Genomic DNA, 25528 nt, shown 5'->3' on the forward strand with positions numbered 1-25528 from the left:
TATTTCTAGGGAATGTGTGAAGCTTTCCCTAGAGATATAGGGAAAATATATCTCAGATACTGTATAGCAGTGTGATAACAATGCTTTGTGCTTTTAGTATATTCTGAAAATTAAGGATAATAGTGAAAATTTTTGGGTAAAAATTTATTTTCTGTATACCAGAATTTTAACATCGGGGTATTAATTAGAAGAGCTGGGCATGTAATCCTAGTACTTTGGGAAGGTAAGACAAGGAGGGCTGCTGGGTGGTTGAGGCCAGCCTGGGCTACAAAGTAAGTTCAAGGCCAATCTGAGCTGCATAAAGAGACGCTGTTTCAAAAACAGAGACAAGTCCTAGCCCAGGCCCGGTGAGTGTGTGGGAGAGCTTCCGGCTACCCTGCGCCAGCGGGACCTACCGGTCCCAGCACAGGCATAGCGTGGGTGAGACCCTCTTCCACGCCTTTGGGATGCCCCAACACCACTCCACAGCACCTCCCCACCCCACCGGCCAAGTAGGAATTTCTGTTGCATTCCGGGAACACCCAGATCCAGTCCTAGCCCAGGCCGGGTGAGTATGTGGGAGACCTTCAGGCTACCGGTCCCAGCCCAGGTGCATCATGTGTGAGACCCTCTTTCACCACCTTGGGCCCCCCCCACTCCATAGTTCCCACCACACCCCACCTCACCCACCAAGTAGGAATTTCTGTTGCGTTCCAGAAACCCCAGATCCACTCCTAGCCCAGGCCCAGTGAGTGTGTGGGAGAGCTCCCTCTCCACCCTATTCCACTTTGTGCCCTGCAGACTCAGCTCAGGTCTGGCATACAGGCCTGGAGTCAAACCCTGCAGCTGCAATCCCTGCAGAGAGTGTAGGGAACAGAACCACCCAGCTAGTCCAAGAGCAGAACATCTTGCCAGAGGGACACAACAGGTTCACCCCCAAGGGCGGCAGCAGGAAGGAGCTGAGCACAGCAGCCAGACCCAAGCCAGGCACAGCTGGATAAATCCAAACTTTGTAGATCTGCACCTGAACTTCAGTAGGTGCTAAGGTTATAACTGCACCAAAGCTCTACAACAAAGATCAGAAGACAGTGCTACACAAAATGACAATGAGAAGGAGCAAAATACAATCTCAGAACCCAAGCCCACCCATAACAACTGCAGAGGACACTAACACAGAAAAAAGTGGGAATCACAGAGCTGAATTCCATTAATCAACGGCTTCTGAAGTAAAGAAACAGCTACAGAAAGGTATAGAGGAACTCAGATTAGAAATAAAAAAGGAAATCCCTGAGTTAATAGCGTCTGCAGTAAGAATCAAATGCAGAAACATATGGAGGAAACCCAATGCGTACCCAGAACAAGTGCAGAGGACACTAGCTTAGCTCAAATGTATGAATTAATAGCATCGATAGTAAATAAGTAACAGCAGAAAGTTATAGAGAACTCAGAGTGGAATTCTTTTCTACTAGCTCAGCTCAAATGTACAAATTAATATCATTGATAGTAAATAAGCAACAGCAGAAAGTTATAGAGGAACTCAGAGCAAAACTTTCTGAAATAAGAAAAGAATTCTCGGAACTCATAATATCTGAAGTAAAGAATCAACTACAGAAACATAGGAAACCCAATCTGAAAAAAACACTGCAGTAAAAGAATTAATAACTGCTTCTAAAAAAGACATTGATAAAAAAAAAAAAAAATAGAGGAGATTAGAAAAATGACGGATTCCTTGAATGAGCAATACAGAAAAGAAATAGATCGTATGAAGCAGAGTCAAAGAGATATAGAGGAAATTAAAATCGCAATCACAAGCTTGCAAAACCATTTGAAAGTGAAGACAGAGTTTCAAATCTTGAAGACGCTGGTGTTGCTAGTGAAAAGGTAAGAAAAGATCTCTTAAAAACAACTAGGATGCAGGAAAAAATAATCCATCATCTGCGAGATGATGCAAAGATGAACAATGTGAGATTAATAGGCATCAGTGAGAGAGAAGGAGCCAATACAAATGACATTAAAAAAATATGGGTAGAAGTAATAGCAGAAAACTTCCCAAATATGAAGAAACAATCTGATATTCAGGTAACTGAAGCATACAGAACGCCAAGTAACCTCAACCCAAAAACACACCAAGACTTATAATAGTCAAGATCCCAGAAATTCAGCACAAGAATAATCTACTGAAAGCCCCTAGAGAAAAGAAGCAGATCACATTCAAAGGAAAGCCCATCAGAATTAATGGCTGACTTCTCTTCACAAACCATGAAGGCAAGAAGAGCATAGAACAGAGTACTTCAAGTCCTCTATGAAAACAAATTCCAGCTAGACTACTATACCCTGCAAAACTCTCTTCCAACTTTGATGGAGAAGTGAAATACTTCCATGACAAAGAACAACTAAAGAATCTCATGATGACAAAGCCAACCCAGGCTAATGAAAGATGTTCTAGAGAGGGACCAAAATGATCAGAATTCCACGAATGAGATCAGAAGCAACCAACTAAATAGGGCAAACAATTAAACACAGGAGAAAAAGGAGTAAATGACAACAGGTAAATAACATGTCGATCCTAAGTCAGTACATCTTAATTATAACCATCAATGTAAATGGGATCAATTCACCAATTAAGAGAAATAGACTGGCACAGTAGATTAGGAAATCAATATGCTGTATACAACAAACACATTTGACTCATAAAGAAAGTCATAGGCTGAAAGTCAAAGGATGGAACACAATAATACATGCCCCGGCACTTCAGAAAAAAGGAGGGGTATCAATCCTATTTTCAGACAGTCTCAACTTCAAATTAAGAATGAACAAGCGAAATAAAGAAGGCCACTATATACTGGTTAGGAGAAAAATTCAAGAGGAAGAGGTAACATTCATGAACATGTATGCACCAAACACAAGAGCACTCAACTATATACAGCAAATCTTAGTGGACATGAAAAATCTAATATCCAATACCACAATCTTAACAGGAGACCTTAATACCCCCTTATCCCCAAAAGATAGGTCAACCAGACAAAAACTTAGAAAAGAAATAACAGAAGTGAACCAGAGCTTGAAACAAATAGACTTGTGGACATATACAGAGTGTTCCACCCAAACACAGCTGAATACACATTTTTCTCAGCTGCACATGGCTCATTTTCTAAAGTAGACCACACACTCGTCCATAGGTCATGCTTAAGTATATGTAAGAAAACAGAAATTGTCCCATGCACATTATCTGACCACAATGCAATGAAACTGGAAATAAATGACAAAAGAAACCAGAAAAAAACCCTAAATGCATGGAAATTAAATGACGCTCTACTCAGCAACCAATAGGTCAGAGATGAAATTAAACAAGAAATTCAACAATATCTACAATTCAATGAAAATTCAAGCACAACTTATCGTAATTGATGGGATACAATGAAAGCAGTTCTCAGAGGGAAATTCATAGTTGTGAACTCACACATTAGGAAAACAGAACGGGAAAAAATAAATACTCTAATGCTGCACCTTCAACAACTAGAAAAGGAAGAGCACACCAAACACAGAGCCCAAAGATGAGAAGAAATCATAAAGATTAGAGCAGAAATTAATTCAATTGAGATGAAGAAAACAACTCAAAGAATTCAAAAAGCAAAAAGCAAAAAGCTGGTTCTTTGAGAGATTAAATAAAATCGATAAGCCTCTAGCCAACTTCATCAAAAAGAGGAAAGAAAAATTCAAATACAAGCAATAAGGAATGATAAGTTTGCAATTACCACAGACCCAGTGGAAATTCAGAAGATTATCAATAGCTACTTTGAGAATCTTTACTCTCACAGAAGACACAGAAGGAATGGACAGATTTCTAGAAAGGTATAAATTACCACAACTGAATCGACAAGATATAACCACTCTCAAGAGCCCAAAAACAGCCAATGAAATACAAGATGTAATTAAAAACCTACTGACAAAGAAAAGCCCAGGTCTGGATGGATTCACAGCTGGATTCTACAAGAAATTTACAGAAAATATAGTCCCTATACTCCTCAAACTCTTCCATGAAATTGAAAAGGAAGCAATCCTCCCAAAATCATTCCTGGAGGCAAGTGTTACACTGATACCAAAACCAGGGAAAGACATAACTAAGAAAGAGAACTACAGGCCGATCTCCCTCATGAACATAGATGCCAAAATCCTCAATAAAATACTAGCAAATAGAATACAGCAAATCATCAAGAAGATCATACACCATGGCCAGGTAGGATTCATCCCAGGGATGCAAGGATGGTTCAATATTCGAAAATCTAGAAATGTAATACACTATATCAATAGAGCGAAAACTAAAAACCACATGATCATCTCCATTGATGCAGAAAAGGCTTTTGACAAAGTCCAACACTCATTCATGTTCAAAGTCCTATAGAAAATTGGAATAGATAGCCTCTACTTCAATCTGGTAAAAGCCATTTATGAAAACCCAGTAGCTAACATAATCCTAAATGGGGAAAAACTGAAATCTTTTACTCTTAGATCTGGTACAAGACAAGGATGTCCTCTATCACCACTCCTGTTGAATATAGTTCTGGAATCATTAGCTACAGCCATTAGACAAGAGAAAGAAAAGGAATAAGAATAGGTAAAGAAGAAGTTAAATTATCATTATTTGTAGATGGCATGATACTTTACTTGGAATACCCAAAAAACTCCAAGAAGCTACTAGAATTAATACGAAATTCAGTAGCATAGCATGTTATAAAGTCAGTACCCAAAAGTCAATAGCATTCCTCTACACAGACAACAAACACACTGAGAGGGAAATTATAGAAACAATACCTTTTCCAATAGCACCGAGGAAGATGAAATACCTGGAATTCATCTAACTAAAGAAGTCAAAGATCTTTTCAAGGAAAACGTACTCTTAAAAAAGAGATCGTACAGGATTTCAGAAAATGGAAAGATAGTCTATGCTCCTGGATAGGAAGAACCCACATTGTGAAGATGGCCATACTCCCAAAATTGCTGTAGACATTTAATGCAATCCCTATCAGACTAACACCAACTTACCTCACAGAGCTAGAGAAATCATTCCTAAAATTTATTTGGAACCGGAAAAGGCCTGGAATAGCAAAGGCAATCCTGGCCAACAAAGACAAGGCAGGAGGCATTACAATTCCTGACTTGAAATTATACTACAAGGCTACTGTGATAAAATCAGCATGGTACTGGCAACAAAATAGACCTGAGGATCAAGGGAATAGGTTAGAAGATGCTGAAACCCTTACGAACATACTCAGCCACCTTATCTTTGACAAAGGGGCCAAACATATTCACTGGAAGAAAGATAGCCTCTTTGAACAAATGGTGCTGGAAAAACTGGCTCTCTACATGCCGAAGTCTAAAACTTGACCCAGGTCTATTACTCTGGGCTAAACTAAAGTCAAAATGGATTAAAGATCTAAACATTAAAGCAGAGACACTAAACCTCCTGGAAGAGAAAGTAGGAGGAACTCTTGAAGACAGGGGTAGGCAAAAAGTTCATGAACAAAAATCAAATCGCATGGGAACAGTTGAAAGAATTAACAACTGGGACCTGCTCTTACTGAGAAGTTTTTTCCCGTCAAACGAAATTACCAACAAAGTGAAAAGACAGCCCATAAATTTGGAAAAAATCATGACTAATAAGTACTCAGACAAAGGTCTGCTCTCTAGAATTTATAAAGAACTAAAAAACACTAGGGCCCCAAAATTTAAAGACCCAGTCCAGAAATGGGCATCTGAGATGAACACACGCTTCTCAGAGGATGAAATTAAAGAAGTGAATAAATATATGAAAAAATGCTCCACATCACTAGCCATCCATGAAATGCAAATTAAAACAACATTGAGATATCATCTCACCCCAGAAAGAATGGCTATCATAAAGAAATCACCCAACAACAAATGTTGGAGAGGCTGTGGGGAAAAAGGAACCCTTCTCCACTGCTGCTGGGAATGTAGACTGGTGCAACCGTTATGGAAATCAGTATGGAGACTCCTTAGAAAAGTTGGACTGGAAATCCCACTTAAACCAGCTATTCCTCTACTGGGAATTTTCCCGGAGGATCTGAGATCCTGGCTCTTAACTGGAAGCAGTAAACTGATGGTCTACTGACGTACCTGGCAGCTTTCCTTGTTCTGGTTATCTTTGCTCCTTGAACTGCTTTTCAGAACAAGGCTCACATGTGCTGATTTCATAGGACTTTGCTGGCAACTTGTCTGGTGTTACTGTCGTTTTTCTCAGGATATCTCCTTCTGTGCTCTTGTTTCAAGCACTTTGCACAACTGGAATTAGATCCTTTAGGATCTTTCTCATCATCAGCTGACTCTGGAGCATTTCTCTCTAATGTACTTACTCTGTAACACAGTACTTGGCATTCAGTAGGCATAAAATATTTCCCTAAAATATGAATAAGTAGGAACAACTTTTTCTTTCTAAGGAATGTATTGCCATATGTCTTTAATCCTGTAAGTTAATTTATTATCATAAACTACAAACTGTATCAGAATAATAGTCACTGAGTTAGATATGAGGAAAATATTATCCATAATATTAGTTATACTAAAATCCATTGTGAGTACCCTGAATCTTCATCAGTGAGAATTTAGAGGAGTGGGATACATGGCTAGTGCCTGCTAACACAGCCTGGGGATCATGGGAGAAGTGGTGTCTCATCCGCGCTTTGGAATATCAGTAACTGGGGGAATGTATCTTGTGGGTGTGAACAGTGATGCAAACACCAACCACGCAGAGGTGTGGTGTATGTGTGCACTTTTACAGCCTCAGGTTGGCGGGCCAGGGAGTAGGTGGAAGAGTGCCATACGTAGGCATTGTTGAGACTTGGTGTGAATAGCTGAGGTGCCTGTACTCTGTTATCAGCATCACAGAGAAGGGAAGGTTTTGCCAGAGGAGGAGTTGGTACACTGATGTCTCAGGACCTCTTCTAGGTTAGCTGTATGGGCGCTGTGAGGGTCAGGCTGCAGACAGTATTCCCTTGGGGCAGCTGAGCCACGTAGGGTCCCTGTGACTTGAAGAAGGTAGATCTGGAACCTCTGCACTTATCTCGTCATCCTGAGTTCCTCTCCTTCCAAATACAGTCGTGCTTATGAGCCACATTTCCAGACTTGATTTACAACTTAGAACATTTGGAGATGTGAATAAGGAGTCAGAAATAGAATTATTTTTCCCCTCCTCTTACCAGCTGAGTCAGGGTCCATTTTCAGGGAAATAAAAAGTTAGAATCAAAACTTACTTTTACACACTGACATGTTATACTGGAGAGATGTCCATGCTGGTGTAACCTTTCTAAGGCTTGGGTTCTGTGCATGCTGCACTACAAAGAAGAACACAATAATTGCATCTTCCTGGATTATGAGATGAGTTACTTATATCAGAGTCTCCGTCTCTTCCAGCGTAAAAAGTCTCTCAGTCTCAAACCACTGGTTTTCTAATCTAAAACTACTTAATCTAAAACTACACAAGTTTGATTTATGTACCCTTCCATATTTTAAGGTTTCTGCTCTGTGGTCTCATTTCCCAGCACAGAGGAGCCAGCATTCCCTTCAGCAGGGAGGGAGGACTAGTGCCTGGGTGCCACCTGGCCCTCCTCTGGTTTGTTTGTCTAGAGCTTCTCCTCTGTCCTTGTTGGACTGCCAGGTGTTAGGTGGGGAGTTCGAATAATGAGTGGAGCTGAAAGTCACAGTTGAGTCTTTGTTCAGTTGTACAGGCAAGAGGCCAAAGGAAAGGGCTCCACCCCAAGCTGTATTTTCTCCAAGATGGGTGAGCCTGGGAGTCAGGTGCAGACAGGAAGCCTGGCACTATGAGGAGCCCTGAAGAAGTCTGTGCCTACTTGTGGACCAGCGCTGGTCTAAGGGGCAGATCTGTGGCTAAGAGGGCTGGTGACACAAGATCCAGGGTACTGTACTCTGAATTATTGCACATAGTTTTGGCCCTACCTTACCTGTGCTGCCAGCATAGCTGCACTGGCATCTAGTTCATCATTCTATACCTGGCTCTCTATCGTGGTCTCTGCTGGTCACTCCTCTCTTGGGGGGGGGGGGGCAAAGCCCCTGAGCTGCTGTGTCTTTTGGCATTTGTCCATATGGAAAGGAGCCTCCAAGGAAGACCCAGCCTTCCTTCTACATCTGTGGCAGATCACTTTTGTTCTAAAAACAAGAGTCCTTGCCATTGCAAAAATCTTTCTTTTGTGATAAGACAACAGCTGTGTTGCCCAGTTACTGACTTTGAGGAGACTGATGTGACTGAGTGATCTGCAAGATGTGACTAGGAAACCAAGCAGTTTTCACATTAGGTTCTTTGCTAATTTTAGTAACAATGGAATAGACTTAATAAGAAAACAGTGACTTGGAGCTGGCAAGATAGCTCAGTGGTCTAAAGCGCCTGCTTAGGCAAGTTTAGGCAAGTGCACAGGGACCACAGTTTGATACCCAGTGCCACATGCTGCACCAGCCTTGCCCCCGGGGTGGGCTGAGCCAGCCACAGAAGAAGGAAGGAAGGAAGGAAGGAAGGAAGGAAGGAAGGAAGGAAGGAAGGAAGGAAGGAAGGAAGGAGACAGAGACAGACAGTGAGTAATTGTTCAGATAATACTTATTCCAAAATTTTGAATGCCTACTTGTGAAAAGTAGAGTGTAAGTCTTCACAGTGTAACTTTTAAATTTCTACCTTTTTTCTTCATTCCTATTCTAAGAGAGACATTTTAAAAGATTCTATTTTAAAGACTTGGGAATAACAGGGTTTTTACTTGTGATACAGGATTACAGAAGTAGGGCTTTGTGGAGCTTAGTGACAGTACATGCTAGAAAGATACACAGCTATGAGAAGTGTTTCTACTAACCAAATGTGGCACATCTTCTCTGGACACATTGAGCCCTGCCCAAGTTCACACTTGCTCCCTGCTACCTGCCCTTTTAAGGAGGCAAGGACAGCTGCCACTCTGAACAGGGCACTCCATAAGCAGAGAGCCCTAGGCCATTGCCTGTTTCTCACCAGCCCCCACCATCTGTTCAGGGAATAGCTGATTCCTCCCCGGCGTGGGGATGGTATTTACTTTGGTCTCCTTTCTGATCTTTGCAGATGCTTTCCATTGTGAATAGTGTACGTGAATTTAAATCTGGAAGAAAAGTAATTAAAAAAAAGAGTTCCATAAGAGTCTAGAGTTAGTCTCAAGATGGCTACACCTTACAAAATAAACTTAATGAAAAAACATACAGGTTTTACTCTCATGAAAGTTATTATTTCATCTGGTACAAGTTTCTTCTGCCACACCCATCTGAAATTGTAGGCAGTGAATTTTACATACCCTCTACCACCTGAGGGACAAGGAGAAGATGACAGCTGAGGGGCAGCATGACAGGTTGCTATCTACACTAGAATGCCTGCTGAGAGGGTGTTTGGAGCGTGGTGCTAAGAGATCTGGAGAGTGAGCTGAAGAGACAGCTTTTACACAGAAACTTGAAGGGTCAGTTAAGGTTGCCAGAGTAAAGGGCAGGTAGAAAGTGTCAAAAGTAAGGCCATGTACCTCAGGGGTAGGGGAGACTTAAGTCCAGGCTGAGCAAGATACTGTAGTTGTGGGCCAGCCTTTCTCAGCAGAAGGCCATGTTGAAGGCCCCTTGGGGCTCTGCCACACTGAATGGTTATGCTGTTACACTGAGCAGGCAACCTGGGGCTGCTCTTAAAGACATGAGTACAGTTGTGTGCCAGGAAGCCACAGGAACAGGTATGGGTTGCTGACTACCCCTTCAGGTATAGTCTTGTGTAGTGGAGTCTCAGCAGAGCTGTGGGTTTTATTGCAGATGAGACAAGAGTCTCTGGAAATGTTTAAATGAAGACATAATATGCCCACAGTGCATTGTAAAAGTTGATTCTTAACTACTTTGGACTATGGCTTACAGACTTTTTAACACTCCTTTCTCTCTTGAAAGGTCTAATAGCCTGGGCAGCAGAAGGCAGCCCCGTGAAATCAAGTGTTTCCTCTTGCCCCTATCGAAGGATAAGCAGTTTCTGGGTCTTCATGGGTGCGGATACACTATTGTTGGATGACAGTGTGCAGATTAATTAATGGGTGAAAGAAATAGTGAGATGAATTCCGGTTCTGTTTTGAATATGTCATTTGATGAAGCAGGAAACCTAAAGAAAGCCACGGACTGGAAAGTTGGCCAGGAGTGGAAGCTTGGTTTTGAACACTTGAGATATGGGGCCTAAGAAAATAACGTGCAGTCTAATGGAGAGAGAGAAAAAAGTTTGGGAGTCTGCTTGTGGGATGACCTGAAGGAAAAAACTTAAAAGAAAATCATCTGTTAACTAGAAGTTTGCCATTTTCAGAAATGAAACTTGTCTTGAAGTGAGATAGCAGTTCACTGGGGACTCAATTACTTAAAGCAACCCTGTTTCCTCCATATTAGTTAGGATGTCTGTGGCACTTGACATGAAGGCCCAGCAAGAGTTATCTTGGATATGTACATTGTTACAGCAACATGGTATAGTTGGCAGGTGTGTGTGTCTGTGTAGATTAGAGCCTTCAGTTGCCTTTCCAGACTTCAGCGTATATTTTGTATGCGGGGCAGGGCAGTCTGCATGAGGGCTGGAGACTCATTTCTTTGCTTTGTGACGGTGGTCCTACTAGTAGTTAGCCTCCTGGCTGGAGTACTAAACCCTGCACGGCACACCCCCCTGCTCCTGGCTTGTGGTCAACAGTAGTATCTACCCTCTGTTTTCATGTGGGTCTCTTCACTGTCCAGCCCTGTATCTTTTATTGTAGAAGAGCTTTTTGACCTTACGTGCCTTCCTGTGTCAGTGTTTCTACTGTTTGCTCTAACTGGATTTGTATTCAGCCCAGACCTTTTTCCTATTTTAATCAGTGGAAGTCTCAATTGCCATAACCCTGAACTATGTTTAATGTTATTTCTGTCTTGTCTTCCACATGGTGATTAAGTTTTATAAAATCCAAATGATTTGGAAACAGTTGAGAATATTTTATTGAGACACTGCTTTTGGGTAGGTCAGCATGGTACTTCTTACTCATCTGTGGAACAGGCAACATGATGCTTCCTGTTAATTTAGATTTTTAAAATACAAACAATTCCCTTTGTATTTTTCTAGCTCCTTTTAAAGTTTAATAAAGTACAGAGTGAGTGGGAATCAGAGCAGGCTGGTTGCGTAAGAGCCTGAGTGTTGCATACATAGGTCCTCGCCCGTATTGGTAAATGCAGTACACTGTCACAGCATCCAGCTGTTGTGGTGATCCCAGTTTGAGAAGGCAGCAGTGTTGGTTGCTGTTGAAAACTCAGAAGTAGGCAGTTATTTTTTTTTCAGCTCAAGACTCTGATGCCGTAATCCTAAAGATGAAAATGTGGTTCTCTGTTGTTGGAAGGACAAAATCAGTGGTGAGTTTCTTTAGGGTGATGTTGATGTTCTTGTGCAAACTATGATCTTTACAGACTGCTTCTCCTTCCACCATAGCATGTTTAAACTTGTTAACCATTAACTTGTTCGCAAAGAATCATGTAAAGTAGCTTGTAACCACATATCCAGATGGTTGTTGCTGTATTTATGCTACAGCTTCTGAAGGTTCATAAAAACCTACCTCTTCTGTGCCTTTTACTCAAGAAAAAAAGCTGTGTTACAGTAAGCTTCTGATTACAGAATGGTGAAAAATGCTTTAAATCACTAGCAGCCTAACTTGCTGAGAGCTTCCATTTGATTGTCCGTGTTGTAGCTTCTCTGGCTATAGTAGGTGGTTTTACTGTAGGTTTTCTCTACAACATTTTTTAAAGTGAACATAAAATGATAATTTTAAAAGTACTTAGGATATTGTAGTGTTTCATCTGAAAGTGAATGGTTAGTGAATTAAAAATCTTACAGTTGGTACTTCCAGTGAAACACTGATTTAAAAGTTTTTTAAGTCTTAAAACACAAGGTTCCCATGTCTTAAAAATGAGAATAAAGACATTGTTTATTAATATGCTTTCTTCTTGCTGAAGAACAAGTTCTGCACGTAAACTATAATTTAGTCCTTTGAAGGATTTGTGACCTTCTCTCTTGTGTTCTTTAATGGTGTTACACTGCGTGGGAAAGACCTTGTCAGGATATTTTGGGTTTCTCTTTAAAAATCAGTTGTGAAGCACCCAGTGTGACTGCAAAGTATCTTCTATGAAAATACCAGACAGCTCTTACGTTTTATGAAATGGTACAGTGTCCCATATGGATTTGCTTATGGATTTGGAAAGTGTTTTAGAATATTTTTGTGCCAAAAACAAAACTGTAAATTTTGTAAAATAATGAATCACTGATTTTATAACTATAACATAGATACTTATTTTTTTGACTAACTGAAATACTGACTTCTGTTACAATATTTATTATAATAAGTTCTGGAGTGTACTGGGAATCAAACTCAGGACCTCATGGTTGCCGGGCAGGCACTTGTGTTACTGACCTATACCTCCAGCCCCTATTACAATATTAAAACAATATAATAAGAACTTAAATTGTTAGTCTTCAAAAAAAAAAAAAAACATCTTTCTCCATTGTGGCACACATATATGTGATGATCCTGGGTGAAGTGTCAACTGGCTGGCTTGTCCAGTCTCTTTGTAGGCACATTCCTGCAGTAAACACAGCCTTGTGAGCTTCTTTTAAAAGTGAAATTCTCTGGGGTCTCTCACAACTTTGAGAGTCTAGGAAGAGCAGTGTATGCTTCCTTCTGGTATAATCCACGACCTCCTCCCACGTGTCGTCTGTGGTTTAGTGGGACTGTGGTTCTCTGGCTCAGATGTGAGACCTAGTTTTAAAATCTCCTGTTGAACTGATTTCTGTCCTTTTATGGTGAGGGAAATGATGTGGATTTTTTATTTTGTTTTGCATATAACACAAAGGGTAAACAAAGGAATCTGGATAGAATTTACCTCCTAAAGATCAAGCTTACTTTGTTTACAAGGCAATGTCTATTAGGACAACTTATTTACTTTGAGTTATCATGGGTAGAGCTTATGTAAAGAATGAGTTTTAGAACTGATTATTTAAAAGCGAAGGTGTAATTCCTACCAAAAGAGACATTTCTAGAATATTCTGAAAACCTGCTTTCAATTTTGATAGTCTGTCTGGAGATAAAGATGGAATGCATGAGAAAAAGCCCTGGGAGCAGAGCAGGGCCAGCCTGCCTGCTGCATTTCAGCTCTACCTAGCGCAGAGACTGCAACACCCCCATTGTTTCCAACTTCAGTCAGGCACTCTCTACTGAGAACAATGGCACTGGGTCCCTGCTGCTTGGCAGGCTGTCTTCTTCCTCTTGCTGCTGGTTTTTTTTTTTTTTTTTTCCTTTTGGATTGTGTTGAATGTTTTTCTACTGTTACTCATGCACACTCCCACACACTCAGTTTGCTGTGGGACTGTCAGGAGCACAGGCTCATTCTGCCTGTGCCTGCCTGTGCATGTGGGAGACACCTGTGCCTTTACTGGCTTGTGGAGAGGTGTTTGGGGAGAGAGTGAGAGATACCAACAGTGGGGAGCCGCCTTTCCCTTATCCTATACCTGGGCAACTCAGAGGTGTGTATGTCTCACAGGTGTAAGGGATCATGAGTATTTAGTTCTGTTTTTGCCTTTTGTTGTTGTTTTCTCATGCTCTTATATAATTTTCTATGGGTGAAGTTGAAATGTAGTTTTGTTCTGCCTAGTCTCACCCTGCCCTGCTTTCGGTCATCCCTCCACAGGCACCAAGCAAAAAGTGTATTTTCTAGATCGCCCATGTCTCCAGCCTTTGCTGAGCTCTGCTTCCTTGTACGTGATGCTTGTCATGCTGGTGCACAAGACCAAGCACAGTCCTGTGGGTGCAGCACGGTGCAGTGCTAGGGCCTTGCTCTCAGTGCTTTCGGGGGGCAATGTGCTTTAGGATATTGAACATTTTATTTCTGGTATTTAAGTTTTTTCCAAAATTACATTTAGTGGCATGTGTAGCTGCTTTCCAAAAGAGCTCATTGGGTACATGAGGAATGGCTAATCCTGAATGATTATAATTATTCTTTTAATTTTGTAGTTAGTAAGTAGACCAAAATGCAACAGTATATTTTCCATTACTATGTTAATCCCTTTTGCCAAGTAATGCTTAAAGTTATTTGGCCTTAGTATTTTTCACTTTAGTGTTGGTTTTAATAGCTATTGTTGCTTTTCCTGTGATTAGAAATCAGGATGTGTAGTATTAACATATATTTGGTATTCTTGGGCCAGTTACCTGCATACACTTATTGTTAGTACTTATGCTTACTAATAAAGTGTGTACTTCTTTTTAGAGCAGTGCTGTTTGGTAGAAATGTAAGCCTGATAGGTAATTTAGAATTTCCTTTTAGCTATATTTTAAAAATGAATATAACTTCATATTTTACCCGAAGTGCTACTACAGCATGTAGCAAATACAAAAATTACTAATAAGATGTTTTATATTCTCTTTCTTTAATGTGTCTTTGAAATCTGAGTGATTGACACATAGATATTTCATCTCGACTAGCCACATTTCTCGTGCTTTGCTCATGTGTGGCCTCATGTCTGCTGTATGGGACTGCATACCTGCAGACCATGTAACACCTTTTCACCCACAGCTTTGACCTGCTGCTCTGTTCCTGTAAGTGGGTCTGATCAGTTCTTGCTTAGTTTATATTTAGGACATGTAGTGATCCCTGTGTACATGCAGCATATACCTTATGGGGTTTATTTTCCATTCTTGATTGGGAAAGGAATGGTGCCATAAGATGAGTTTCAGTTTTGCATCTCTGTAATCTAGAAGCTAGCAGATAGTTAATAAATTTTGAATTTAGCCTTATTAGGCTAGATTTTCTTGTGTATGATTGTTTAGAAATGACACAAATTAAGTGATATACTGTTTCTAAAGTTAATTATTTTATTTTATTTTTATTTTTATTTATTTATTTATTTTTTTTTTCCAAAAGAAGTGGCCCGGTAGTAAAAGAGTTCCATAATGGTGATGATTTTTATGATTTTTATAGGTCAGCAAGTAAATGTTTTTCTAGGTTCCTGTCCCCCTACTGGCACCTACCTGCATGGCTGGCAGCTAGGGGTGAGGCAGAACACCTCTCTGCTGTGTTCAGGATTGCCATGACTAGATTGATAAAGTGGATACCTTACAGTTGAGCAAAGCTTATGGCAATTAGGATTTAAAGAAACTACCTGTACACATTTGACATGTATGACTAGAAATTCTGTAAATTTTCTTTCATCTCCAGGTATTCACCTGTAATTTTTTCTAAAATAATTACAGTAGCAATAGAACTGTAATTTCTGATAGTCATTCTATCTACAAGTTACAGTTTGCTGTACAGTGGTGTAAGCTGCACGTGGAGGGTGGGGGGTTCACATCAGCAGAGGGGGAAAACAGGAAGGGCCTGGGTAAAGCCTTCTACAGAGAAGGCTCTCATGAACATGGAGTTGTGGCGCTGGTAGCTGGCAGTATTCTCACAGAAGTTCATGAAGGACTTTATGCCTTACAGAAAATACTAATGTTCCCTCAGCAAGTAAGGTGAATTTGGGATACATTTTGAAGACCCAAAATCTAGCCAATATTTGAATACCTCTTAAAATATTGTAGATCCTTTCTTGTATCTCACATTTGTCTTCTATTCTCTTTCTCCAAGACTATTTTATTACACACATATATTTCACTGACTTAATTAAAGTTGATATTAATCAACCTAGACACTAACTGATCTTTTGAATTCAGGTTTCCGGAAATTAGTCATGATGTTTATTTACTCAAATGAAAATCCTTTTGTGACAAGCAGATATTTTATAAGTTCAGTTTAGTTGGAGTTAAAAAAAATGATTATAACCTAGAAATAGGATAAATTCCTGAAATGAAAGAAAAAGGAAACTATCATTTCTTAGGCATTACTTCTTTTTCATCATCCATTCCTGACAGTAGTGGATTTGAGTGTTCCCTCCTACTATAGCCCCCATTAAAAGTGCCAGAAGTGAATGTAAGGGAGAGGCAGGACAGGACTACACTCCAAATATTAGACCAGCCCATTTTGTGATTTTGTGAAGTCTTCTTATTATGGGTGTTGAAATACATAACTGAAATTATTTAGTTCTTCATTAATGGTAACCTAAAACAGACCACAAATGGGAGGAGGAGGAGGAGGAGGAGGAGGAGGAGGCTTAATTAATTGTTTTAAAATATATATTTGGAGCCGGGGAGATAGCTCAGTGGAATAAGTGTTTGCTTGGCAAGCACAAGTCCTGAGTTCGATCCTTAGTACCACTGGGAGAAAAAAAATTCTAAAATATATATTTGGTATTTTCTTGTTTATATCAGTATTACTGAAAATGTTATAGTACTAGTATTACTGATAAACATTTTACTTATCAGATATGATAGTAATTGGTTATCTTAAGAGGGTACTTTCTGTTTTTTAAATTACAAGGTCAGCGTCACCTTAACCAAAAGACAAGGGCAAGTGCCCATTTACACCAGCAATGCCACTATGACCTTCATTCATTAAGTGCTACTTTCCTGTCAGTGAGAAGCAGAACAACAAATGACTCTTGGTTTTGGAACTTTAAAAATACCAGGCTGAGGATACCAAGTCAAAGTGCACAGATTTGTAGGACTGCAGGAGAAGAAATTGAGGGATTTTCAGTGCTCCATTGGCTGCAGGCACAGCTCTGATCTGAGGTACCCATTCCACAGGGCAAGGCTGTGTCATGTCACCCATAGAACATGGCTTAGGACAGGGTAGGGACTTCTGTATGGTATGAATTACAGGCTCATGGAGCAACTGATTTGGAATTACAGAGTTATTTATAGATTGTGGAAAATTATAGAATGTGTGACAGCTCTGATTTTGACACATGGGGTTAATGAGTGTGGCTGTGTTTTAGAAGTAGTTTTCTGTTGTACATTTTAGATCTTCATCCAAGAAAGCTAATATTGGCATGAGTGAATTCAAATAAAAAACATACTTAGTACTCTTTTACACGTTATCATTTATTGAATGCCTAATGCATGTTTTATTTATTTATTTGAAAAGTACGAAGTTTGCCAATTATCCAGGTGATAGTTTTATGGCTGTCATGTAATGTTAGTAGTGTTGAGTGACATGGAGGTTGTGTAGCTTGGTGCTGGTGGTGGTTGTGGGTGCAGAAGGGACTGTAGGTGTACACAGGAATAGTGCACAATGACCAGACTGAAAAACACTGGCTAGAGGATCCAGGCTGGAGAAAGAGAAAATACTTGACTTTACCTTGTGTAGAACTATATAAATTTATTTCCTAGATAATGTAGCCATGTCAAGCATGAAGCATACTACTTCTCAAAACTGAGTTGTTTTGTTAAATTAAAAAATTTAACATTTTTGTCTTAAAGATAAGACATGAACAAGATGGTTTTATGTTCACAAAACTGGCATGCTGCATGCCTGACATCCCCACCCCACCTCCACCAAACAGAAAAAATGGAATTAGACATTAGCCCTGAAATCTGTGAATTGAAGTTGCTAACTACTGGGAGGAAGCGTGAATAATTTTCAAGTGAAAATTACATAGTTCTAAGATAATATAAATAATTATTTTAACTAAGTTAGTTATTGAAATCATGTCTCTTTTTTTCTACAATACTTAATTTTTTTTCTTGTCTGACTCAGTACTTCATAACTTATTGAAACGACTGAACTTTTCTTTGTTGTGTCCTAAAGATATGTAAACTCAATTGTGGGATATTGTCTGTAATACCTAAGTAAGATTTCATGAGTATCACTGCTTTTTAAAAAAATTTATACTAGTAGAAGTTTACTTGGCTTACAGTTCTGGAGTCTGGGGAGGCCAAGATCAAAGGGCTATATCTGTTGGGTGAGAAAAAGAAAGAGGAAGAAGGAAATGGAGAGAGAGAAGGACCTGTGACTGCTTTTTGTGATAGTTACAATAAATTATCCAATATTGAGGGATTTTTTTGTTATAGTTATGATGACTAAGTAGAATATTGATGTTCTGCAATTATGTGGTATTTAGGTCTTACATTCTTTCATGATAGAACAATTCTGTGTAGATTGGTTTTATTGCTTTAATATTTGCTTAAGAATTAAGTATATGACAAGTGGTGCTGGAAAATTTGGCTCTCTACATTCCGAAAACTAAAACTTGACCCAGGTCTGTCACCATGTACTAAACTAAAGTCAGAATGGATTAAAGAACTGAACATTGTAAAACAGAAACACAAAATCTCCTAGAAGAGAAAGTAGGAGGATCTCTTGAAGACATAAGGGTAGGCAAAGAGTTCATGAACAAAAATCAAATCGCAGAGGAAATACTTGAAAGAATTAACAACTGGACCACCTCTTATTCAGAAGTTTTTGCACATCAAAAGAAATTACCAACAAAGTGAAAAGACAACCCACAAACTTCAAAAAAAATCTTAACTAATAAGTACTCAGACAAAGGTCTGCTCTCTAGAATTTATGAAGTACTAAAGAACATTAGGACCCCTAAATTTAAAGACGCAATCCAGAATTGGGCATCCAAGATGAACACACACTTCTCAGAGGATGAAATTAAAGAAGCAAATAAATATATGAAGAAATGCTCATCACTAGCCATCCGTGAAATGCAAATTAAAACAACACTGAGATACCATCTCACCCCAGAAAGAATGGCTACCATAAAGAAATCACCCAACAACAAATGTTGGAGAGGCTGTGGGGAAAAGGGAACCCTTCTCCACTGTTGGTGGGAGTGTAGACTGATGCAACCATTATGGAAATCAGTGTGAAAACTCCTTAGAAAACTAGGACTGGAAATTCCATTCAAACCTGCTATCCCCTACTGGGAATTTTCCCAGAGGAACTGAAAGCATCATATCGTAGTGATATGTGTGTACCTATGTTTATAGCAGCACAATTTGTGATAACCAGATCTTGGAAACAACCAAGATGCCCGTCACATGTGGAATGATTGAAAAAGATGTGGTACTTTTATTTAATGGAGTATTACTCAGCTATAAAGAATGATAAACTCGAAGCCTTCATTTTAAGTGGATGCCTTTTGAAGATATAAGTGAAATAAACCAGACTCATGTGTAAATATTGTATTTTCTCCCTAGTATAAGAACTTAAAAGAGGAATTACATATAGAAAGTTACAACACAAATAAAAGGAAAGCAAGAACTTGAGGATTGGACAAGTGGGCAAGGAGAAAAGCTGAGAATCATGACGGGGCAAAGCAATGCATTTGTATGCATGAGATGGGTGGGACAGTGATCCTGGGGTACATCAGCAGGTTTTTGAGACTAGTGGTTGGCTGGTGAGATTCTCACCCTGAGTAGCTCTATTATCTGGTGCCTGTGAGCCAGGCGGCTGCACTGAGGATGGTGATGTGTAATAGAGGGGTCATGCTTGGAGTGCCTGCCATCCTGGTCTTCTAAATATGTACTTCTTGTCATGACATACCATTTATTGCCATAATGTCTCTCAAGTAAAGGGTTTTTTTTTGGGGGGGGGATAATAAATGGAGAAAAAAAGGGACAAGAATAAAAAATGTCACAAGTCTGTCCTGTTACAATTCTATATATGATTTCTAAATTTCTTTGTAAAATTATGTAAATGCTTATTCTACTTTTATAAAATTATTTTTCCTTCATATTCTGTAAGCACTTAAAGTTCAACATACCAATATTTGATGGAAAATACCTGTTCCATGATATGCCAAAGATGTTTGATATTTAGACTCATAGGGTAAACCGAATTGCGTATATTGCAGGTTAATAATAAGCTTCTCTTCTGGAGGGTTACCAGCCTTAGTTAGCAGTTCAAAATTGGAGAAAAGGAAGGGCTGCAAGGTCAGCCAAAATTTGTCCCTAGGCTTTCAAGGTCAGTGAAGACTCAGGACATAGGAGAACCTGTACTGTAACAACATGTAACTCAGTTGTGCTCCAAATTTTCTGATCAAGAAGATTATGGAGCCACAGAGGAATGTGATTGATGATGTATAGTGTGCCTGGGGAGAGTCACATGGAGAGAAAAAACATTCTCTCGGGCTTTCACAGAGAGCAAATTGGTCAAGCAATGGCCGTGACTCATCCTCATGACTGACACTGACAAAGGACACTGACACGCTACAAAGTGCGGTACAGGGCTATGGGATAAATCGTGAGGGTACCTGACTGACTTTATCAGATACAAAAGTTACATTTCTTGCTATATAGGTCTTGCTTTATCTTGGTCATAACCATCCAGCAGAAAAGTATGAAAATGAGGTATATAAAGTAAAGCCATATTAATATGATGAGCTGTAAAAGGCTCAAGTCAATAACTTCTGAGGATAACCCACTAATATAGATGCTAGACAGAGTTGGATTGTTTAGCTGAATTCAAACATCTACAGTATTTAGATGCCAATAGAATATGCACCTCTGACAGAACTAAACAAAAAAAAAAGGGGAAATACAAAGGAAAGATCATTTGGTATTTATATATACAAGTAGTTAGGATAGATATACAGCTACTTTTGCTTAATTCAATGAGAAGAAAGGTGTATTAATGGTGTTTGGACTGGATATCCTGTCTGCTTCTTGTACTATGGATAACCACTAAGAAAATATCAATGTACAATGTATTGATTATAGAAATTGTCCTATTAATCAGCTTTGAAACTGTCATTCATATTTATTTCTCAATAAAATTTTTTTAAAAAGAAAAAAAAGTTAAGTATGTGAATTGGAATATTTTCTGCTTAATTTTCCCCTACCACCTAAGTGTACCTTACTACTTACCACAAGAAGTCCTTTCCTTGTTTTAAACAATAGTAAAAGAACTAGGGTATAAAGGTAAATAATAGAATACAAAAACACTATTGTAAATTATAGATTTTAAACATTTTTATCTGTATCATTCAGCTACTTTCTAATTCACTTCACTTGTGGCTACTCCAACTATTCTGAAAATAACTTCAGGATTCCAAATCTGTTTCCGTCTTTTCATCAGCTGAGTTGCAAGTAAACAGCTGATTTTTCAGTATTCTTACCAAAAAAAGTAGAGGCATTTTCTTGCTTTCTTTTTCTTTTTTTGTTTTTGTTTTTGTTTTATGAAATAGCATGTTAATTTGGTTAATTTTTTTTTTTATCATTTCAGTTTTCATATAAAACTGAGATCCAGAGCTTTGTCACAGTTGTCTCTGCACATGTGGGGTGGTTGTGTTTTAGCTTCTTTTTCCTGTATGCTGTCTTTTTTTACTATCTCCTCTCAGTGTGGTGTGTTGCCTTGTTTTTATGTAGGGTGCTGGCCAGGATAAACTAGGAATCTACGTCAAGTCTGTTGTGAAAGGAGGTGCTGCAGATGTGGTCAGTATCACTTTATTTTTTTTTTTTTAATTTTTTTTTATTTATTTATTTGAGAGAGAGAGAGAGAGAGAGAGAGAGAGAGAGAGAGAGAGAGAGAGAGAGAGAGGCAGGCCAGCTCAGCCCACCAGGGGGCGGGCTGGCTGGCATGTGGTGCTGGGGGATTGAACCGTGGTCCCTGATGCTTTTGCTAAGCTTGTTCTAAGTAGGTGCTTTAGACCACTGAGCCATCTCTCCAGCCCAGTATCACTTTAAAAGAAGTAAATTTTTAGTGCATATTTTTAATAAGTGCGAGATATCTCACTACTGCTCCACACTGTGCAGTACTGTGCAGTGCTTATTAGAAGAACAAGTCTGTACTTACCACCTTTTCTTCTTACCCTAACACGTGTGCACACCTCATGGGTGGGCTCAGGATGGACGACTAGCTGCTGGTGATCAGCTCCTCAGTGTGGATGGACGAAGTCTGGTTGGACTTTCTCAGGAAAGGTATGATTGCCTTGTTCAGAACTCAGTACTAAAATGTCTAGATGTTGTTTTTTGAGTTTTGACATGGGGAGGTGAAAAAGAATGCTGCAAAACCTCTGCTCTTATTTTTTATATTTTCAGGAGTAAAACTCAATTTACATGGTATTTCATTGGTTACATTTTAGTATGGAATAGTTTCTTTCCAACAAAAGAGTATATGCACTCTTAGCATTTCTTGCAGTTTTTTAATGTCATGTAATTAGTAGTAAGATCAGGGGGTATGTTGGCCTGCTCTTGTGGTTAACTTTAGGGGAAGTAAATGGACAAAATATATGATCTGTCTGAAAGTCAGACATTGCCCAGAGTGGCAGATGAGGCTGGGGACCATGATTCTCAGTTGTTCTGATCATAGTCTGCTGTAGGATAGTGAACATTGTTTTATTTTTCTCATACTGTGGCATTCTCTTCCTAGGGCAGCAGAGCTCATGACAAGAACGAGTTCTGTGGTCACCCTTGAAGTAGCAAAGCAAGGCGCTATCTATCACGGTTTGGCCACCCTCCTCAACCAGCCATCGCCCATGATGCAGAGGGGTAAGGACCCAAGATGTGCTCACTTCTGCCAGGGTGGCCAAGTCCAACTAGTCCCTTATAGAGTGCTGCAAGTTCAATAGTCCTGACACCTTATATAATCACTAAAAAGTCCTGTGGAGTAGATACTGGTGTTACTATTACACTGGTTCTAAAAAGTAAAGAAATTGGAATGAGAACACATAAAACAAGATGCCTAGAAATACCAGGCATTGGAGCCAAGATGTAGGCGGTGCCATCTGACCTTGGAGCCCACACTGTGATGCAGCAGATTTCCCCTCCTTGTCCTCAAGACTCCTGTAACACCCCACCACCACCACCACCAATGTAGTTGGTTGGCTGCTGATGCAGTTCCATAGGTTAGTACACAACAAGTGCTCAGGATATAAACTCTTTCAGACACATAATCTCTACTTCAAGAATGGATTTGTATTTGCATGTGAGTAGATACAGTAAATGTGCTGAAAGAAGGCAGGACTATTTGGGAATATTTACTTTAAATTAAAAACTCAGTTATTGAATAATTTAACTCTTTAACCTGGTTCTTTGTGGGAATTGTTTTTTGTACTCTATCAAAAAAGAATCAGAACAAAGTCAATATTAATTTAGAGCTCTTTAAAGATTTCAAAAATCATAGGAGAAAACTGTTATGACTCATTCTTTTATTTTTATAGTGCCTCACATTCTTAAGTCATATATCTCCTTGGTCAGTCTTAATGATGCACTTCGTTTATTGTGTACATAGCCTATGAAGTAGCTTGATAAATAGTTGATAGAGTCCTCTTCTCCATACAACAAAATTATGAGGACTTCACAACTGAGAACTGAAAAGTCTACAGCTGGATAGTAACAAGCAGCAGCAATATCAAAGACTTCTGTTAGCCTGAACCTTCTGCTTACTAATGCAACCAGAAAGGGAATCTCAGCACAACCATTGGTTGTATTAGAGACTTTGATTCTGCATGATTTTTTGTTTCTGTTTTTTTTTTTTTTTTTTTACTTTTTAATAACATAAAAGTTAGCATAAGCAAACTAGAATATAAGTTAGAAACCTAAAAGGAAAGCTGTTACAAGAATATACTAGTAGCTGGTGATGTATGTAGCTTGGTGATGGCATATTCTGCTCAGATACATAAGCATCTGGATTCCAATGACAGCACACACACACGGGCATGCGCATGCATGCACACACACACACACACACATACACACACACTCCCAAAATACATTAAGAAATCAGAGTCAGTGAGAAGACTGAAAGTAGTCAGAAGCTGACAGTCACATCTGATAATGGCTATGATAATGAAAATCCTGAATAATGAAAATGGTAATGTATATTAAGCATTGAGAGCACTGACCAGATAGCACAGCAGATTAAAGTGCCTGCAAACAGGCACAGGGGCTGAGGGTTCGATCCCTGGGCCTGCCGTGCCAGCCCTGTCCCTGGGGTGCACTGAGATGGCACTTGAGACTGGGTGTGGTGGCACGCACCTGTAATCCCAGCTCTTGGGAGGCTATAAACAGGCGGATCACTACAAGTCTGATCTAGTAGTGAGACCCTGAACACCCTGTAGAGCGTTCCCTAAAATACAAAAAAGAAAGAAATGAAAATATATTATCTTTTTAGATAGCATTTTTAGAAGTGACTTTAAGCATCATTACTTTATTATTAAAATAGATAAAATTTAGTTAACAACAAAAAAATAAGCTTTGAAACTGTATTTTTCTTGTAGATAACCAGACCAATGTTCTCTGTATTCTCAAGATTGAAAGCTTTTTAAAAAGTCTGTAGCAAAATTCTTCCTTACATGAAAATTTATTTTATATGCTAAGAAATGCTTTATGAAATTAAAATTTTTATCTTCATTTTTCACTTAAACTTAATCAAGGTGCTTAAATAAAATTTTTAGACCAGTGAAAAGAGCTGTTGAATATGCTTTGTTTTCAGTTTCAGATCGTCGTGGCTCAGGTAAACCCCGACCAAAGAGTGAAGGTTTTGAACTATATAATAATTCAGCTCAAAATGGCTCACCAGAGAGTCCTCAGCTGCCTTGGGCAGAGTATAGTGAACCAAAGAAATTGCCCGGAGATGACAGACTGATGAAGAACCGGGCTGACCACCGTTCCAGCCCCAATGTGGCAAGTAAGATGAAGCTGTTTCTCTAAGTGCTGTGTGGCCACAGTGAGGAGGTGAAGAGTCACATTATGCTTTGTTAGTTACTAAAGGAAAGTTACTGTCTTCAAATAGTGGCTAACTAGAGTAGAGTTTTCATGAGGGGTATTGTAATTAACATTCTTCTAACAGAAAATCAAAATTAAAAAACCTTTGATTCAGTTGCTGCTGTAGAGAAAAATACATTATTAATGAACCTGACAGAAATTGGTAGGTCACTAACAGAAGTTAAAATGGCTTTTACACTTATTTAAAGGAGTCAGTAGGCTGGTGAGACAGTTCAGTAGACTAAGCACCTGGTTAGGCAAGCACAGGGCCCAGGGTTCAATCCCTGGCATTGCATGCCATGCTGACTCCACCCCCAGGCACACTGAGCCAGCCCACTGAGATCAGGCATGCAGGGGCATGAGTGTAATCCCAGCACTGGGAAGACTGAAAACAGGAGGATCACTACGAGTCCAAGCTGTGTAGTGAGACCCTGTACCAAATACATAAAATTTTAAAAATAATAACAAAGGGTCAGTAAAAAGAGAAATAATGGCGGGATGAGCAACAGAGACATAAGACTTTCAAAGCCCAAAGGATTTTTTTTCTAAAAAGCATTGGCCAGTCCCTGGTCTTGAGCAAGCTCTGGCTGTGGGTTCTGATACAAGAGAGTGAGGGCATGATGGGGCTGACTTCTTGCACATCTTGTTTTGTTTCAGTGCTAGGTACCTTTGACACCATCAGATGATACATGAGACATGATCACTGCCTTTAAAGACATTTGATGTTACACTAGCTTGTTTATTTAATACTAAACTTTTATCCCCTTGTTTACAACAGATCAACCTCCTAGCCCCGGAGGGAAAAGCACATACACTTCTGGAACAACGGCGAAGATAACGTCTGTCTCCACTGGGAACCTCTGCACTGAGGTCTGAGCAATAAGCTGAGGGGCTTTTGCCACACTTTT

The 25528-nt window shown here is 39.4% G+C and overlaps 1 protein-coding gene across 10 annotated transcripts in view; it reads left to right on the top strand.

Moving 5' to 3' along the window:
• Afdn (afadin, adherens junction formation factor) overlaps positions 1–25528 on the top strand; it is a 185254-nt gene that overhangs the window by 137082 nt on the left and 22644 nt on the right. For all 10 annotated transcript variants that reach the window (XM_023706500.1, XM_023706508.1, XM_023706503.1 and 7 more), the window contains 5 exons: positions 21282–21347; positions 21760–21833; positions 22285–22403; positions 24349–24543; positions 25399–25490. In XM_023706500.1, coding sequence (XP_023562268.1) covers positions 21282–21347; positions 21760–21833; positions 22285–22403; positions 24349–24543; positions 25399–25490 — 546 coding nt within the window. The remainder of the gene's footprint in view (positions 1–21281; positions 21348–21759; positions 21834–22284; positions 22404–24348; positions 24544–25398; positions 25491–25528) is intronic.

This window comes from Octodon degus, unplaced genomic scaffold (genome assembly GCF_000260255.1).
Source record: "Octodon degus isolate 3935 unplaced genomic scaffold, OctDeg1.0 scaffold00261, whole genome shotgun sequence".
Classification (NCBI taxonomy): domain Eukaryota; kingdom Metazoa; phylum Chordata; class Mammalia; order Rodentia; family Octodontidae; genus Octodon; species Octodon degus.